The sequence below is a fragment of the Crassostrea angulata genome, chromosome 6 (genome assembly GCF_025612915.1).
Source record: "Crassostrea angulata isolate pt1a10 chromosome 6, ASM2561291v2, whole genome shotgun sequence".
NCBI classification, from domain to species: Eukaryota; Metazoa; Mollusca; class Bivalvia; order Ostreida; family Ostreidae; genus Magallana; species Magallana angulata.
The window spans coordinates 49,622,773-49,641,059 of record NC_069116.1 but is presented as its reverse complement, the minus strand read 5'-3'; the positions used below and the strand labels follow the sequence as shown (position 1 = coordinate 49,641,059).

Here is an 18,287-nt window from a genome sequence, read left to right as displayed (position 1 = left end):
TGCAGGACATCATTTTATTTTAATCATAAAATCCCCTAAAATTGAAAAAACACACACACGTAAAAGGAAGAAAAGATTATCCAATCAAAATGTCGATTAGGTTTCTTTTTTTAAATAGCGACTAAAGTGTACATATCTTTAGAAAAATTCATGCAGTAAATTCTTGAAGCATGTCAAGACAAAATCATGTCTACAGACAAGATACCAATACTTTATGTTTTATCAATTTACAGTGTGTTTTCTCCTCCCAAATGTAATTTAAAACCAGAAAAGGATCTCTTGATTAAAATAATGTGAAGGGGAGAGAATCTTTTTAAAAAAGAGAAATTTCAGCTATATGTATACAGTCAAGCTAAATACTAGTAGTAAGACTTCCCAAAAGATGAGATAGTAAGACATCTGAAGAAGAGTGGTTAAATATTAAATCTTCCATCTGGAGGAGTAGCTATACAGTGAGACTTCCCCATAGAAGAATCACTCCGTATACATGTGTATAGCCATGCAGTCTTCCAGGGTAAACAAAGACAAAAAAGAGAGGTTCATTGTTTGATATTTATTTGTCTATGATAATTGAACATGATTCTTTTCTCCACCACTGGCCTGATTATGTTAATTCTGTTTACAGCCACATTGCTTCTATCAATAAAACAATAGCATTAAAACCAAGGAAATATTGTGAATTAAAACAAAAATAATTTCATAAAGATTTCATTTTCAACTAAAAACATTTTGACAATTAGAAAGAAATGCTATTTTCAAGAATATACTGTGAGTCATTTTAATGACATTGCAGTAGCATTTTCTAACCAAGTTTATTAAGATGAATAGCATTAACTTTGTTATACAATGCAATACAATAAGATAATGCTTCATTAAATACCCATCTAGGACAAAACTCTCTTTCTCTTAACGACAGAATGTCCTCTTTTTTTCCAAAAATTGAAAATTAAATTGGTTATTAAAGAATTTTTAATAAATTTGTAAACTTCAATTCATGGTTAACTCTTTATAATAACTGGTGGAATTTCAGAAATGAAATGTTGTATATTTGATGTTTTCGCAAGGAGATCCTCACAGGAACATACAATGTATTAAAATACTGGAGACTGAAGAATTTCATTTTTAGATTTTAACTGATCATTCAAAAAGACATACAATTAAAACATTTAAAGTACTAAGCATAAATCTGATATTTCTTTAAAGTTACTTTTAATGTTTTAATCATTAAATGAGTTTACTTGATTGCAGTACATGTATATGTAAAAACAAGACTAACGAAAAACAGAGTTTATGAATGAAAATTTTTAAGTTCAATAAAAATTGGAGCACATGAAATATTGTTGAGCAATTAAATGTTAACAAAAATCACACCATATCTGAATAAATTCAATACATTCAACATCCATCACTGATATATGGTGGGAAAGGATATGAAGATATTGCTGAGACATAAAATGCATTGTTAATATCACAATGGATGAATCAAATAATGTAATAAATAGGAAAAGTAAATATCTTTCCCTCAAACAAAAGATATTAAAAATAAACCTTATGATCAAATTATATCATTGAAAAAAAAATTAATAAAAAATAATTGAAATAAGTATGTACCTGTGCTGTATTGTCATGATTGTTCACATAAATATGTAATTAAATTGACTGAATTTTGTCACACAGATTGTCTGGAAACATTTGACACTTATTTACATGTAATGCTTTTGTGTCATAAAATGTTACATGCTACAATATACGGTAAGCTTTAAAATGATATTTTAATAATTTGTAATGTGATAAGGTAAATATGGAAAAATCTTTTAAACCCTTATTTTTAATACCCTATTTAGATAACTAAACATTATATAAATACACACATTTACATGTATATACACTCAAATGTATTTGGATACTGGCATACAATTCATTAGTCTTTAACAAGAGTTTTTCTTTCAATTTAACACGAAAGGCCCAGACATTATCTAAGCCACTGGATTACGGTTATAATAGATGAAATTCTAAAGCCTGATGATTTTGTGAATGATATCGTTGATATCATGATAACAACAAGGCTATTTTGCTATCATTAAAATCATTTTTGGCACACAAGTGTGATATATAAATTGCAAGAATGCATTGTTTTAAAATCTCATTCAATAAATTAAAAAATCACAAAGAGAAAAAAATTGCATTTTGTTGATGAAAGAATATATGTAAGTATATGTTAAGCATACACAATTATCTACAAACTATTATACATGTATCACATTGGTTTTATGGGTAGATACAATGATAGCTTATTAAACTAATATCAATTTCATTGATTACTTTAAGAAAAATTTCTTTTAATATAAGACTTAAAAAAAATAATAAAAGTGCAGTACATAAAAAAAAGATTTTTAATAAAAATACATTTACAGGATATGTCTGTAGGGAAAGACATACAACAGTGTATTTTGAAATGTTTGGTGGTAAAATCAAATAATGTTCTAAAACAAAGACATACTGAGAAAACAAAACTTTGTCAGCCTTAGAAATTGTCTTGTAGGAAACGATAATGCTTAATTTACTAATTCTACAGCTAAATTACCTGTGTGCCTTTTCAAGGTTATCAACAAATGCCCATTTAAAAATATTTTACTTTTCACCATAATTAGATACAAGTAATCAAACCCAAATTGATGAACAACCAATTTGAAAACTAATAATAATTCTGTTCACAGAAACCAAAAATAAAGTTATGGCAAGATTTTTCAATATGATAAAAAAAAATGGATGAAATGTAATTCCAAGGAGGATATGAAAAAAAAATGAAGATGAAATTTAGTTGTTCATCCTTCCGTTCCAAGGGTGAATTTAATTGCCTCTGCCCCAGTGCTTAAGTCTGCAATGTCCAGGTCCTTGCCCACATAGATCTCCACCCACACAGGGCAGTGGTCACTGACCACCCCACCCCAGCTCCAGCCGTTGGGGATCAGGGGATTGGTCAATCCCTCCCTTACCACTCCAGAGTTCCCTGCAGAAACAAATATACTTTTGAACAATGGAAATACATAAGAACAAACAAGACAGTATAATTATACAAGGTGCATAACATGTGTTAAAACACTACTCAAATATCTTGGTTAGATACCAAAATAAACAATATATTTAATTCACTCTGATTTTAATTAACTATATGCATATTATTATGGCTACATCAAAAGACACTTCGAATCCATCGTATACTGATATTAGATTCAACCCATGAAAATTTAAAAGAGTATATTTTGAAATTAGGTAAAATTGGATCATTACCAGAGGTTATATTCTTGGTCTCCTTGGTCAGCCAGATATGATCATATGTCCTACTACCTTTCATATTCTTGTTGCTGATATTTGTAAATGTTCCTGTTGGTATTGCATTGGAGAATCCTTTATTACGCAAGCAGTCGAAATCTGTAAAACAAAAAATAACGAGTATTAAACTTGTAAAACATAATTTGGCCCAAATCATAAAGACATACTCCATGTTTTGTCATTTCCTCTTTATTCACTGATGCCAATTTTTACATAAACTGTTGAGAATCTCATCGATGAAATGAGATGTTGATAAAAGGAAAAGTGTTGATAATTTTACTGCCTTCAGTAAAGAACCATTATTCACATACTTATATATCATTGAAACTATGGTTTTTTTCTATATCCATGAAAAATGATGCTTACTGATAATACAATGTAAAGAAAGCAAAGTATATGCAGGAAGTATGATCAGAAAACTTAAGCATTTTATCAGTAATATAATGATCAAATGACAGCTAGCACCTGTTATTTACACTAAAGCAGATGAATATAGTTTTGTCTCACCTTCCTGGTCGGGTTCCAAATTAAAGTCTCCCAGTAAGATAATATCCTTCTCTCCTAGAAACAATTAGAGAAAAACACATATATAGCAAAGTGCAGAATACCAGTCCATGTATACCTTGCTAAAACTTGCCTTTGACAATATCAAAACAGAATATATACATGAAATCCATAAATCTACCGTATGTATATGTGTTTATGTATAAATCTATACATAAACATGACATCAGACTGTTAATGTCAGACCACAAAAAAGTCAATGCCATAGAGAAGGTCAAGGTCAGAAAATTGTGACAAATTTGAATTACTCTTAATACTAATATGAAGTTGATAAAAAAAATCTTGAACAATTTCTTTGAAACTGAGCTAAACACAACAAGTGAAAAGCTGTCAATGTGAAAGCAAACCGGGTTTTCTTTTATGTGAACTGCATCCATAATCCTTGTCACCCCGTATCCAGTGAAATGGATATTTCACTGGTATTTTTTTGATAAATTATCCGAAATCAAAATCCTAGCAATATGCACACCTCTGATATATGTACAATTGATCTGCAAAAGAACAACTTCCTATCTTGAGAACTGTAGGAGGAGTTATCCGTACAATGAGGGTACCCTATATGCAATATTTTGCCAAAAAATGACTAAGTTCAAAAACTGGTATTTTTTTGATAAATTATCCAGATCAAAATCCTAGCAATATGCACACATCTGATATATGTACAATTGATCTGCAAAAGAACAACTTCCTATCTTGAAAACTATAGGAGGAGTTATCCGTACAATGAGGGTACCCTATATGCAATATTGTGCCAAAAAATGACTAAGTTCAAAAGCTGGTATTTTTTTGATAAATTATCGGAAATCAAAATTCTAGCAATATGCACACCTCTGATATGTGTACAATTGATCTGCAAAAGAACAACTTCCTATCTTGAAAACTGTAGGAGGGGTTATCTGTACAATGAGGGTACCCTTTAGGCAGCCGCCCGCCCGCACGCCATTTTCACCATTTTAATAACCAGATTTTTCAGTTGGAAAACCCGGTTAATAAAAGGAGTGGTGAAGTCAATGTCATACAGAAGTCAAGGTCAGAAATTGATGACAAAGTTTAATTAATTTGAGGTCCTCTTCATACTGCGTTCTATTTTTTACCGGTAAGCATTAAACATCACAGTATGGCAATTCAAATGTTAATCTAGGTACAAAATGATTTAGTATACTCCACCATACTTGCATATTTACTGAACAGGAACTGTTATCTTTTGGTTGGATGTTGAAATAGTCATTTAGCTCATGACTATAAATAAATAATCAAATCGATCAATACATGTAGACTTAGTAAAGCATGATTAATTATTATTTATTCCCATTCATAATTAATATATACGGGTACATGTACAACAAAATATCATTCATTTAACATACGGTCACAAGAACAGTTACCATTTTAGGCTTAAAAAAAAGTTGTGTGTTTAGGGTAACCCGACCTAACCTACAATGCCCCGATCCTACCATTTTTAGATGTCTGTTTTTATCCAATTGTGAATTTTATATTATTTCTATTAAAAAATCCGTTTTTAAGTATGACACAAAATAACATTCTAAGGATTCATGCAGAAAAAAATATGATAAAATTTTTAAAAAATCCCTACCTACCTAACCTAATTTTTTCATTAGTGTTACCCTAAACACACAATTATAGGCCTTATCATAAGATCATTAAGGAAACAGTTTTATCCTAATCCTATTTATTTTATCTTTTAGGAACATTAACCAACATTTATTATAATAAAGACAAGTTATTTACATAGGGCATGCACCAAACTATTGACCCTGATATTGGTGGCCTGCCTAGTTCATTGACTGACTTAAGTTTTATCTCAAAACAATGTCCGTGTACATGCATGACGGAATACTGTTACAGTAGAAAAGTAGTCTGAGGCATGTGACAGACAGGTATTTAACACACAAATAGTTCACAACAAGACCCATATAATGTTGACACTGAATTGGGACACCTTTAATCAAATGCCACTCTACACACAAGACTTACCTAGACCATTAAAACAGAAAATATATACTGCACTGTCGATATTCAATTACAAAATGCGCAACAAGTGAAGTAAACTTGAACTCCAGTTTAAAAATGCATCTCTTCTATGAAGAGTGTGTACATTTTCCAATACACTGGTAAACATTGTACATAAGTGAGAGCTACTATAACTTCATGTTTTCTTTTCATGCAATATATATTTCCATTTTCAAATTTCCATCCACATATAAACATACAATAACACTTTTAAACCCATACATAACAAACAACAATAATTTTTTGAGGATTTCGCATCTCAATATTCAACCTTATTAAGATGCTTGTAGGTCTCAGTTTCCAAACTGAATTCAGTAAGTTCTTGAACTCCTCAAATTTTTCCTTTCCAAGCCATGGGGTGCAAGCAAAGGACCAGCAGTTACATCCATGATCTCTACACTATGCAAATGAGAGTCACACAATCCTCCTGTATTCTAGTAGAATAATTCTACCTACGGTAATGCAGTCCATTGCAGATTAACTCCTAGTATAAACCTTTCCCATCATTTAGCTGGGAGGACTAGGACAATGGATATAAATTAAGTGCTTTGTCCAAGTACACAATACATGACATTAAGTGACAACCAAGGGATTTGAACCTTCAGTCTTTGGTAAAATAAATATCATCATCTAATGCACAGTTATCTGGATCAAAGCATAATCAATGGTCTATTAACATATTTCCCCAATATTAAACCACTATTCTTGTAATTTTTTGGACTGCATGACCTTGACCCAATATACATTATATATCCTCTGATAAATATTGGATTCCTAAATGCATTTTGCAAATGTCAGTAAGCTCTGCATGACTTAAATTTTTTTTTTAATAAATATATTAAAAAATTCTATAACCGTGAGAGATTTTTAGATTGTCAGCTGTACCTGGGTAATGGTCCTCTAAAGCCTTCACAACCTTGGGCACCTTGTCTATCTCAGCCTGGAGTTGATCCAGGTCCTCATTGCTTAGCCCTGTGGCCTTGAGGTGGACACTGGTTATAATGCAGTCAAACCTCTTCATCTACAGAGAAACATCAAGTAGGTGAAGGAGTTCTTACAGCAAAAATGGCAAGGTACTTTGAATCAGTTTAATTTTTTCAGTGAAGCTTGACATTATTTACAATTACACGTAGTTAAGACTCCATTAAACAAATGCTGTCAAAACCTGTGATATTTTTATTTTTTTTAAATTCTGTAATGATTTTGAATGATTTTGATTTAAAATTCACAATACAATACATAGAAGTGCACATCAAGTTATCCACCAGCTGAGTATAAAGAAGTGCAGATACATGTCCAGCTACCTTGAAAATTCCTACAAATGGTCTACGAACAAAATCTTTGGTGGCTTTGTTTGGCTTCTCCAAAATAGCAGAACTTTTCAGGGAAATCCCTTGTGATGTATCATACAGAAAACCATTGTATTCCATACTCTGTAACAGAAAACAGAGACAATGAGAAGGCAATCAAAATCTACTGTTAACATACATGCATTATCGGCATCACTAATCAACATGATTCATTCTGTAGACATATACATTAATTGACATACTATGCTTTACTAAATTTGGCTGTATTCAAAGAAGCAAAACTATCAATAAGTTTTACTTCCCATTTTCAATGATTGCTAAACTAGTTAGGAGTTTGGGATCTTAGTCTGTACATATACATGTAGTTTCATCTTCTCTATATCTCATCACAACTAAACATAAATCAAGTACATTTACCATTTATTTGAGAAAAAAATTCTCTGAACGCCTAACGAAGAAGTACTTAAACAACAAATCAGAAAACATATAAATACCAGTTCATGTAAATTAAAAGCATATAATCATTACTGTGACAATTCTATATAAAGCTTCAAATGTGTGTACACTGATCTGTCATACATGTATCATTCACACTCTACAGACACTCTATACATATAATCTGAACAGTCCTTGAGAGGTTTTAAGTACGGTATTTAATTGTCAATTTCCTTCCTGACAATAAAAAAATTTCCTTTCAATGTCACTTCAAATTTCCGAACATGTACTCTTTCTTAGTAACAAAGACTTCCCTAAACAAAAATTAATAACCATCCTATTATGAAGGAAGGGACCCACTAACAGTGCATCATTATAAAAAGCCTACTCTATACATCCTCCCAGTTGACTTAGACACCACACATTTCCACGCCCCTCGCTTTCCTGCCCAACTCTTAACGCGGGGGACTGTGGGATTGTTCAATTCATCACAAATCTGTAATGATAAAATTTGAATGATCAACATGATCAAAGTTAAAGTTTCTTTGTATTAGTTTTAAAAAAAATAGTACTAACATATATCTTTTTTAATTGCATCAAAAGTACTATGGTATGAAACATTGATTTTGATTAAAATTATAACTAACACAAGTCCAATACACTAATTAACATGAAGCATAATGAATGCATAGTCATATGAGATACCTTGTTAAGGCTACTTTCATCTGCTAACTCTTGGAATGCAACAACACCAAAGCTAAAGGAAAATATTACAAGGTATTTAAACATGTTGTCAAACTAGAAAAGTTATAATGATGAATAAAGATGAATTTTACATTTATTGTTAATAGATGGTAAGATATGAATATCTTTAACATATTACTTGTACTGTATAGGTGGCACACCTACATCATGTACATGAACTACTGAAAGGTAGTCAATTGGTACATTACACGGAACTGGAAAATCTGATCAAAATTTACACAATTATGAGAGAAGTGTTTGTCAGGTCTTATTAAAGTTACAAAACACTATACGATTAATACCACACATTTCATAAACATCAAAGCCCAAACTATGATACATGTACATGAACAAACAATTTCCGGGATTTACCAGTTAGTACTTTAAAGTTATTTAACATTGCTGAGGGTATAAGATTTCACTGTAATGAGACATCAATGTAATATGTTTATTTTAAATTCTGATCCCCAACGAAATCTGACAATTTCAAAGTTAAAATAGAAACATACAAGGTAGTTAATGGTTACAGTACATCTCCGTACAAATGGCAGAATTATCCAAAGCATAGAGATATATATACTATTCTGTTACAATAAAATGTTTTCACTGTCAGCTGCTACTAATATTGATATACTGAGAGTCTGCAGAGGTTTGCATATTACTTTGCCACTATTAACAATATTAATTAGACATAATTTCCTCTCTGAGCCAGGGGTCTACAATATCATGACTAATTGACATGGTTCAAATTACATCGCAGACAGAAACTAAAACAAGTCAGTGCAGCAACTCTTAGATACACACAGGGTCGTTATTTTGATAATTAATAGCTTCTAACTGTTTAGCTGAAGATGCATCAGTGCTAATTACACAAAAATCTGCCTTAATCTCCATCTATCTGATCAGTGTGTCACAGTTTTTACTCTTATCCCATAATGAATCGGGTTAATGGAGTGACGTTACCAGATCATAAGACACCAGGAACAAGCGGAGAAAACAGTGAACAAACAATGAACACCAGCCGATTCAGAGGAAACCAGACACATGATTAATTCACCACAACAGTAGCCGCTTGTTGCAGTACCTGAACTAATTACACACTCACCCATTCTCCAGTATAGTCATGCAAATGACCTCCCTGACCCCTACATTGTCTGCCTTCTCGCCATCGAATCTCTCCACATTCCACGAAGCAAGTCTAACCACTGAACGGTTCTTGTGCTTGAAATTAAAAGGTGTGACTTTGGGTCTTGCACCGGATTTGAAAATAGGTTGTAGAATGTCTAACATATTTTCTGTGGACGTTGATAATATCCTACAATTACTGTGATTATTATGGTCAGTGTTAGGGGGTTTTGGTGAAACTGTATTAATCCTATCATTTTCAGCAGATGCTGGTAGATGTCCATTTGGTTGAGTATTATTTGAGCTTTCACTATCATCTACAGCTAACTGGTTTCTTATTGCACTAAGTAAGTTTGGACCAATTCCTTTCACTTTAATAAGATCGTCGATTGCCTTAAACCGTCCTTTTTTGTCCCGATATGTTACTATATTTTCAGCAAGAACTTGTCCAATTCCTTTGACTTTCATTAGCTGGAAAACATTAGCAGTATTCACATTGATTTTCCCATTTGATTTTCTTGAAGTCTCGCTTTTAAACGACACATCTGACCGGCTTCCAGTCGGCGAGATCTCCTCTGATGGGGGACCAGAACTACCCGACTGCTTAATCGACACCGTGATCTCATCCCGAATCAAATTCAACTTCACTGCACCGACACCAGACACTAAAGCCACATCCTCAATTTTCTTAAATCCTCCAATTTTCCTGCGATACTCGATAATCCCTTTTGCTGTAGTTCTGTTGATCCCAGGCAAGGTCATCAACTCTTCCTCCGTAGCATAATTTATATTCAACAGATTTTGAGCAGAATCATCCCCAAGCAGTGCAGACATATTAAAAGCTGCACTCAAGTTTCGCTTATGCCCCTTCACTTTTGGGGTACTTGGGTCCACCTCCAAATGTTTGGGGATGCAGCAGCTATTGATGGCCCCCATTCTCTCTGTGTGCGAGTCAAAAGACCCAGTAATCACTCACTCGTTCGGTTAACTTTTCAGTCAATACCTGTCTCCATCAATGACACAGACTGCCGTAGTCTGTTGTCATTGATCAGACTTCTGCATTATACACATCCATACAGGTGGCTGTCAAGGAAAACTCAGCAACTTCATTTTTGTTAAAACTTCTTCTGTTGAAATAACAATCTCTGCATTTCATCTAAAAAATGGAAAAAAAAATAGTCAGTCTACTTGTATTACACATATAAAATTCAGCACTAACTAGGACCTCTCAACAATTTATCTGACATCTTTCAAAGTCATCTAGGTCATATCAAGACACAGGGCTCCTTGAGCTATTGAAACACCAAAAAATGAAGTCCTTTGAATATAGGAGCAGAAGAACATTATCAGTGGGGAAGCAAGTGTGTTTGAGAAATATTTTCTCTAAAAGCCTCCTATATGCCCTGCATTACTTCTCCACAAAAATTGCTCACTACTTTATGGCAGTTCCTTCAATGCATCAAAGATTTATAGTGGTTCTAAGAAAAAAGAATGCTGCAGTACTTGAGTGCAACAGCTTAAGTTGATGCAAACAGGTAATAAGACTGCCTGAAGATAAAAACCTAGATAGGCATATACATTTGTATCATCTGAAGTATCAAATACATTGTGTACAATATCACATATATAAATATACTACAATTAACCATTTACATAAACATCTGTCACACATTTATTTTTTATGATTAGCAGTAGATTATGCAGGAGTGTAAAGATTTTTAGTGTAGCATTTTAGACCTGCCATGAACACAATATATCATCAGATAGGTACTCTATATGTAAATCTAAAATGATTTTATCACATCTTTAACCTTTCACTAGCTATCATCCAATGTTGCAATTCTAGAAATGTGTTACATTCTTTTAATTCTTGACTTAAAATATCTGAAAGAGATACTCTGTATGCATGATTCCATGTGCATTAATGTGTACAGTGTACTTTAAGCTGAAAACCCCACATTAACATGAGTTTGTTGATTAAGACCAGCTGTATAACAGTGACTGCATTCAATATCTGACCTACAATGATCAGTTGTGTATCACTTGAGCTGGCCAGTACCAGGCACAACAATGCACTTGTATCAATAGGATGATAAGTACCAGCGTACAAAGTCCATCAAACTCTCCTATGTACATCTCCTTCAATCACTTTATGAACACTTAGCATTATGTATTATAAAATGCAATTTGTCTTGACAGTGTTGTGATCAGCAAAACAATTTGAATGGAAAGCACTTAATGTGATAAAAGATGAAGAACTAATAAAAAATCCCAAATAAACTGGGTTTTTTACATTATGATCAAGATTTTATCCCACCTCATTCATGAAATTAAGTCACATATTCCATTTTAACATGTCAATTCCTTCTGTCGCAAGTTTTAATACTCTCTCTATACAGGAACATTATTATATATCTTAGAAGAAAGAAGAAAAAAATCCACCACACTGTACATCACAATTGATCACACTTCAATGATAAATCCCTATAGTTTTATTACCCCTAATCATCTCTTTCCCAATCTGTCTGTCAGCTCCACACTAGCAGTGTGAATGATCTCAGGCCCCCCTGTCCCGGGAGGCAGTAACAGACAGTCTTTAATTAGGCAATCTTCTCTGTGTATCTGTCTGTACAGCAGGGCAATAAATCTCACACAGGGACATCATTTGTCAACAACAATTACACTACGGCCAGTAAGTTTAGATCAGAGTTCAAGGGCCGTAGATCTAAATAAAGGACTGCTGCGATAGAGAGAGAGAGAGAGACAAGTGCTGAATCGGTCAAATTCACAGGAATCAATACTCATGGGTCTTGGAAAAAACTTAGGCTTACATGACTATTAACCTTTGATGACCTATTAATTTCCAACTTCTTTTTTCCTACACTGATTTGGTGCCTACTTTTAGACAATACCATCCTAAACTCTCCAATGAATTGATTTATATTGTAAGTATGTATTTCTCACTCTATTGAAGCTATCCATGTACTGATATAAGGACGTATGTGTTGACAATCATGCATAAAATCATGAATAGTTCAATACTAGTGTCTACCCTCCCCTCAATGTAAATTTTGCAATGTAAGGAATGCGTCCATTTTAGCTATAAATTGAGAAATCTGAAGACTCATTAATGATCACATATCTTTAAGACAACAGATAGAAAAGCGATTCATGATTCAACAATGAATGATATACATATACATAATCAATCAAATAAATGGCTTCCTGTTTTCTGTTATACTAACAAACATCTACAGATATTTAGTTGTTTTTCCTTAAGTTCTAATGGCTGACCTCACTCTGACTATATTTCCGTACATGTACATTTTTTTTTCATACTTATTTTTTAAACAATAATAGCTGCAGGTCTGTTGCTCCCAGTCTGAAAAAAATTTGGATGGACGACCTTGGAGCCAGGAGGTAAATCAGTCCAAAACTAGCACACCTTTTTGTGCGCAATAAATAAACAATTTTTTCAATGGGTGGCACTGTAGGTCATCCAATCAAATTTTTTTCAGACCTGGAGCTACAGACCTGCAGCTAAAACAATAATAATAGAGATTGTCACTAATGCAAGCTGCTTAAAATCAAAGTAAACTGCAGCTGGACAGTCAAGTTCACAGAATATTTCTGCCAAAGATGTGGCTATTAATAAAGGACAAGAAGTGAAAGGACAGCATGGGTGCCTTCTGGTATCAAAAAATTAAATCCAGGTTCCTGTAGATTTGTCAACAAAAATCACCATGAAATTATGGGAAAATGAGTGCATACTCAATGTGAGCGGATCTAAGGACATTATTTTAATCTGATTCCCAACTGATGTTTTCTGCTAAAAATAAAATCTTTGCCAAGTAAAGCCTGCTGCATTGTTGGAGATTCAAGTCAAAAGATTCAACGATAGGTTTTTTTTATCAACACCTATATTGATACACATTTTATCAAAAATCAATTGACAAAAAGAATATTAATTTTATGCAAAAAGAAACTATGTAAAAAAAAATTATAATTAAAACAGACTGATGGATATCTGATGTATATAATTCATATAATAAATGAATGATCTAATTTCACAAAGTTGATGTTGTAAAGCAAAACTTAGGTTTTTAATTTCCCATCATGTTTTTTCTAGGAAACATCAGACACAAGTTTGCTTAGCTCTGTTCCATGCAGGCCTACATGACAAATCTTATAGCAATTCCAAATTCTGAAATTCAACCAGCATTTTATTTTATATAATCAAACTGAAAGATGTAAAATTCATCAAAACTGAAAACAATAACTTTTCGGAATGAAGAGTGTTACTAAAGTTGATAATACGAGTATAAAAAATTCATCCGAATGTGGAAACCTACTACCAACCAGTCCTAATTTGCAAATTAATGTACACATTAAGCTGCATGTACATGTAGTTATGTGCATTTCACTGAACATAGAAGTGGACAACTGTGTGAATTAACATCCAGGTATCCATTGTCAGAGAATTCATGTATATATATACTCTTGTCTGAAAAATGACTCCCCAATACTAGAATCAGATATACAGTGAACTGTGAAACCTTGAGTGCATAGTACTGGAATAATGATACAGCATGATCATACATTGCAGATATTTATGATAAGGAAGAGCTTGATGAAAATGATTTGTTGCTTGGTGTACAACTTCATGTATTCAATATTGCTAATAAAAATGAAGTTCATTACATATATTCTTTAATTTCATTATTTTGCAAGTACCACCCCCCCCCCCCATTAGGATAAACTGCATACATAAGAGAAATAAGAGTATATTAAATATACACACTGTGAATGGTATGCATGAACCTTAATATATACCAAATTGCAACACTTACTTGTATTCCAACTCTTTGTTAAGTTCTTCAGACAATGTAAAATTTCATATTTTAGATAAAGTAAGTTTCAATAGCACAAGACATTCAACATGTCAGATCTACAATCAATAAATTTTCATTAGGTAAACATAACTGTGACTCCAAGCTTTGGACCTGTACATCCTCAGGTAATGTATTGTCCTGGGTTATAGCACTGTGAAATCAATTTCCGTCTTACAAACAAAGAGCCCTTCCCAAATCCCTCCTACGGGATTTATTTTTCAAAATCCTCTAAAAAATTTCAGTGCAAATAAATAATGCAACATTTGAGATAGGATAAAATAAACAAACAATGAAACTCTGTATAAATACTTGTACTGCACGCTTATTAAGATTAAATTACATACTCTACAAGCAAGAAAAACTACCTTAGGTATGCATTTTAACACTCACCACCATGTTTTCTCTTTGAATGACTGAGTCAGGGCGTAAAACTAACCCTAATAAGAGTTATTGTTGACATCATCACCAATGGAACATCGATTAAATAAGACCAAGGCTTTTCTTTTGAGGGCGTTATCAGTACACCCACACATAAACAAAGTGAATGCCTGTCTTAAATATGCTACCCCCGTAAATGGCCCGATTTATTTCTTTGATAAATCACATCTCTCCAATAAAATTATAAACATCTTGGCAATGCATTAACTTACATGGATGACTGACCCAATACACCTCATTTTTTGTATTAAAATAATATTACAGGCACATTTAATTTAAAACATCAATAAAAAGAAGAGCCAATAATTCTAACAAAATAGTTCATACTTTAAATATATATTCATGTGATCTCAATTAATATCAAACAACAATTCTTTTCATTGTGATGTCTAGACTCTGACCACCAACAATTATGTATTTAAGACACCATTACCCATGCAGACCTGTAAAGTGTACTAAAGAACAGCTATTGAGACATCAGTATTTCCCATTTCTTAATAAAGTAAAAAAAAAACTGATACATTGAATTTCAGCTTAAATTTGATCAAAATATGAAGAAAAGAACTTATTATGATAGTACACATACACTAAAATCAGTGTATGAGTTCCTGATAAAGGGTCATTTAAAATTATATGTTTCAGACTGTTACATTACATGATCCATTCACACTGGAAAGCTTACTAATAATCAAATATTTAAAGTCTCAAGTTGCAAAAATATTTTTACCTGTAATTTAAAAAGAAAAACACCGGTCTTGAACTAATAACTCTTGAACAGCTACTAGACATAACATAAGTTGATTGTTTTCCCCCCTGTCACTGTGTATATACACAGAATTTACTGTATTAAATGACACGGTAGTGACTGAAACTGAAAATGAAAGAGGTCCAATAGTCCAAAAATACATTTGTCAGCACCGTTGATAGTGATTATAAATAAAAATATAAATTTAAATTTTACCTTTATATGAGAAGAGAATTTTCTAGATTAAAATTAGAATGTGATGTAATATGTTACTGGGATTTAATAATACCAGATCAAACTTCAAAGTGAATGGAGTGCAAACTGTTTTACAGTAATCTCTAATTATCAGTGCATGGAATTGTCATACAAAGCACATCACTTCAAGTACTGATCAAACTAACTCAACAAAAATATAAAGAAAATAGGCCACCAGATCCGATTTTGATTTGTGGACACTATAAATATATTGTATGTTAATCAAACATGATGTCATTAGAAAAGAGTGCCAGATGTCTTTATACAAAACAACCCAGCTACTTCTTACAATGTTTTTATAAACTAACGTCTGACTTAATATGCTTAATAAAAAAAAAAGAAAAACAGTTCAAATCAACATGACGAAGTGTAGAATGAAGGAGCGGTTTAGTCACCACAATCGTCCAATGACCAACAAGTTGATTTTATAGGATTAGCGAAGTTAGAATCATGATACTCAGTCTATTTTTCCACTGACATTATACATGGCCTAATATATCGTCCAAAACTTGGATGTAAACAAGGATATGTATTATACAGTTATCATGGTTTTAGTCTATCTATGATTATAGTCTATATGGAGGAAACAAGTAGCATTTAACTCGAAAAATGTCTAGAGGAAATAATACAGTAAAACAAAATTTAAAACTTTGGTAAAAAAAAAGTTATCTATACGACTGACTTTTCTCTTTGTTTTGCTAAAATTGGCAGTATGACCAGACAGAATTTTGCCATTCAAATAATCATAAAATGATACACCTACCTTTCTTCTAAAAATAAGCGCTCCATCGATAGAAGACGCCGGTGTCTCTAGTGCGTTTTATATAATCGTACTTCGATCCCGATGGTAAATAAAACGAGACTTTCAAACATGTTAAATTGAAAGTACTTGTGCCGAGGAAAGGAAATTCCTGTTCAACTTCCCTTTTCCCCAAATTCATTACTTTTTTGTTTATGATGGCCCTTTAATTATAAAATGAATCTCATCATTGTAGCTTTTTAAACTACATATTTTCAAAAAAGGTAGACGTTCTCTAACGTTAACATGTAGATGTTTATATAGTACATTCATGCATTTACCATTTCAAAGCCATATAATATGTTAAACTTTCCATGTCGTTTTTTAAATATATAATATTACACGTGCAACCATTTTAAAGTTCAAACCAAATGGCGCATTTTATTTACGAAGGGTATAACAAAAATTATCAAAAGACGCAGTAAACATCGTAAAGTATAACTACAAAAACATGACAAGAACAAAAATTAGATTTAGGTAAATATAAACATTTAGTGATAAGACAATAGAATTAGTTAATTCTTATACCACGACTGTAAACTATAAATTACTCAAAATGTTCAATGGCATGTTTTAGACACAGTCAAACGCAACACAATATTGAAACCGCGCTGTAATAGAGGTCCAAGGCTACCATTTGAAACATCAGGCGAATGCAATTCTCCTTCTTGGTGTTTCATCATTGTTTACATGTGTGCACTAAATATAAAAAAATCAAATGTTTCATATAATATTGACGATTGAAAAAAAATCAACGTTTTTACGTTTGATATAATACAATATTTGTACAATATTTAAAGACTGTACCCTTTTCTTGCATCTATTCAACGCATACATGATGGTCCCAACCACAGTTGCAGTGCCGATAGTCGCAGGGAAAATTGTGAATACCCAGCCTGAAAATAAAATGCTTTTTATTAAACCTAATATTGAATTAATAAATATGTTAGCAAAAAGTAACGATCTTTTATTGGATTTTCAGAAAGATAAAAATATAATGTACAAAAAGAGCTAACTATCTATACTTTATAATCTAGGATTTCTTACTCAAGTCTAAAGAATCGTCACTGGATGCCGGAGCTTGCTCTGAGGTGCTGGAATTTGAGGCGCTTGAAGTTGTAGAGGTTTGGGTAGGGCCTGATGATGCAGACGTTGTAGAGGTCCTGGTAGGGCCTGACGATGCAGAGGCTGTAGAGGTCTGGGTGGGGCCCGATGATGCAGTCGTTGTAGAGGTCTCGGTAGGGACTGATGATGCAGTCGTTGTAGAGGTCTGGGTAGGGCCTGATAATGCAGAGGTTGTGGAGGTCTGGGTGGGGCCTGATGATACAGAGGTTGTAGAGGTCTTCGTAGGGCCTGATGATGCAGACGTTGTAGAGGTCTTCGTAGGGCCTGATGATGCAGACGCTGTAGAGGTCTGGGTAGGGCCTGATGATACAAAGGTTGTAGAGGTCTGGGTAGGGCCTGATGATGCAGTCGTTGTAGAGGTCTTCGTAGGGCCCGATGATGCAGACGTTGTAGAGGCCTTCGTAGGGCCTGATGATGCAGACGTTGTAGAGGTCTGGCTAGGGTCTGATGATGCAGACGTTGTAGAGGTTTGGGTGGGGACTGATGATGTA

At 33.0% G+C, this 18,287-nt stretch overlaps 1 protein-coding gene across 4 annotated transcripts; it reads right to left on the bottom strand.

Annotated features, from left to right (window-relative positions):
* Positions 1-538: 538 nt before the first annotated feature.
* Positions 539-16,713, bottom strand: LOC128188420 (endonuclease/exonuclease/phosphatase family domain-containing protein 1-like). Of its 4 annotated transcripts, none has more exons than XM_052859462.1 (9): positions 16,636-16,713; positions 9,523-10,698; positions 8,379-8,430; positions 8,062-8,169; positions 7,233-7,361; positions 6,814-6,949; positions 3,841-3,894; positions 3,292-3,432; positions 539-3,010 (listed from the first exon to the last, which is right to left on the bottom strand). In XM_052859462.1, the coding sequence occupies exons 2-9, from the start codon at positions 10,476-10,478 to the stop codon at positions 2,826-2,828; spliced, it is 1,761 nt and encodes a 586-aa protein (XP_052715422.1). In that variant the 5' UTR covers positions 10,479-10,698; positions 16,636-16,713; the 3' UTR covers positions 539-2,825. The 4 variants fall into 4 exon arrangements, with proteins under 4 accessions (XP_052715422.1, XP_052715421.1, XP_052715424.1 ...); XM_052859461.1 differs by lacking the exon at positions 16,636-16,713 and adding an exon at positions 15,600-16,074; XM_052859464.1 differs by lacking the exon at positions 16,636-16,713 and adding an exon at positions 14,393-14,741.
* Positions 16,714-18,287: the final 1,574 nt, after the last annotated feature.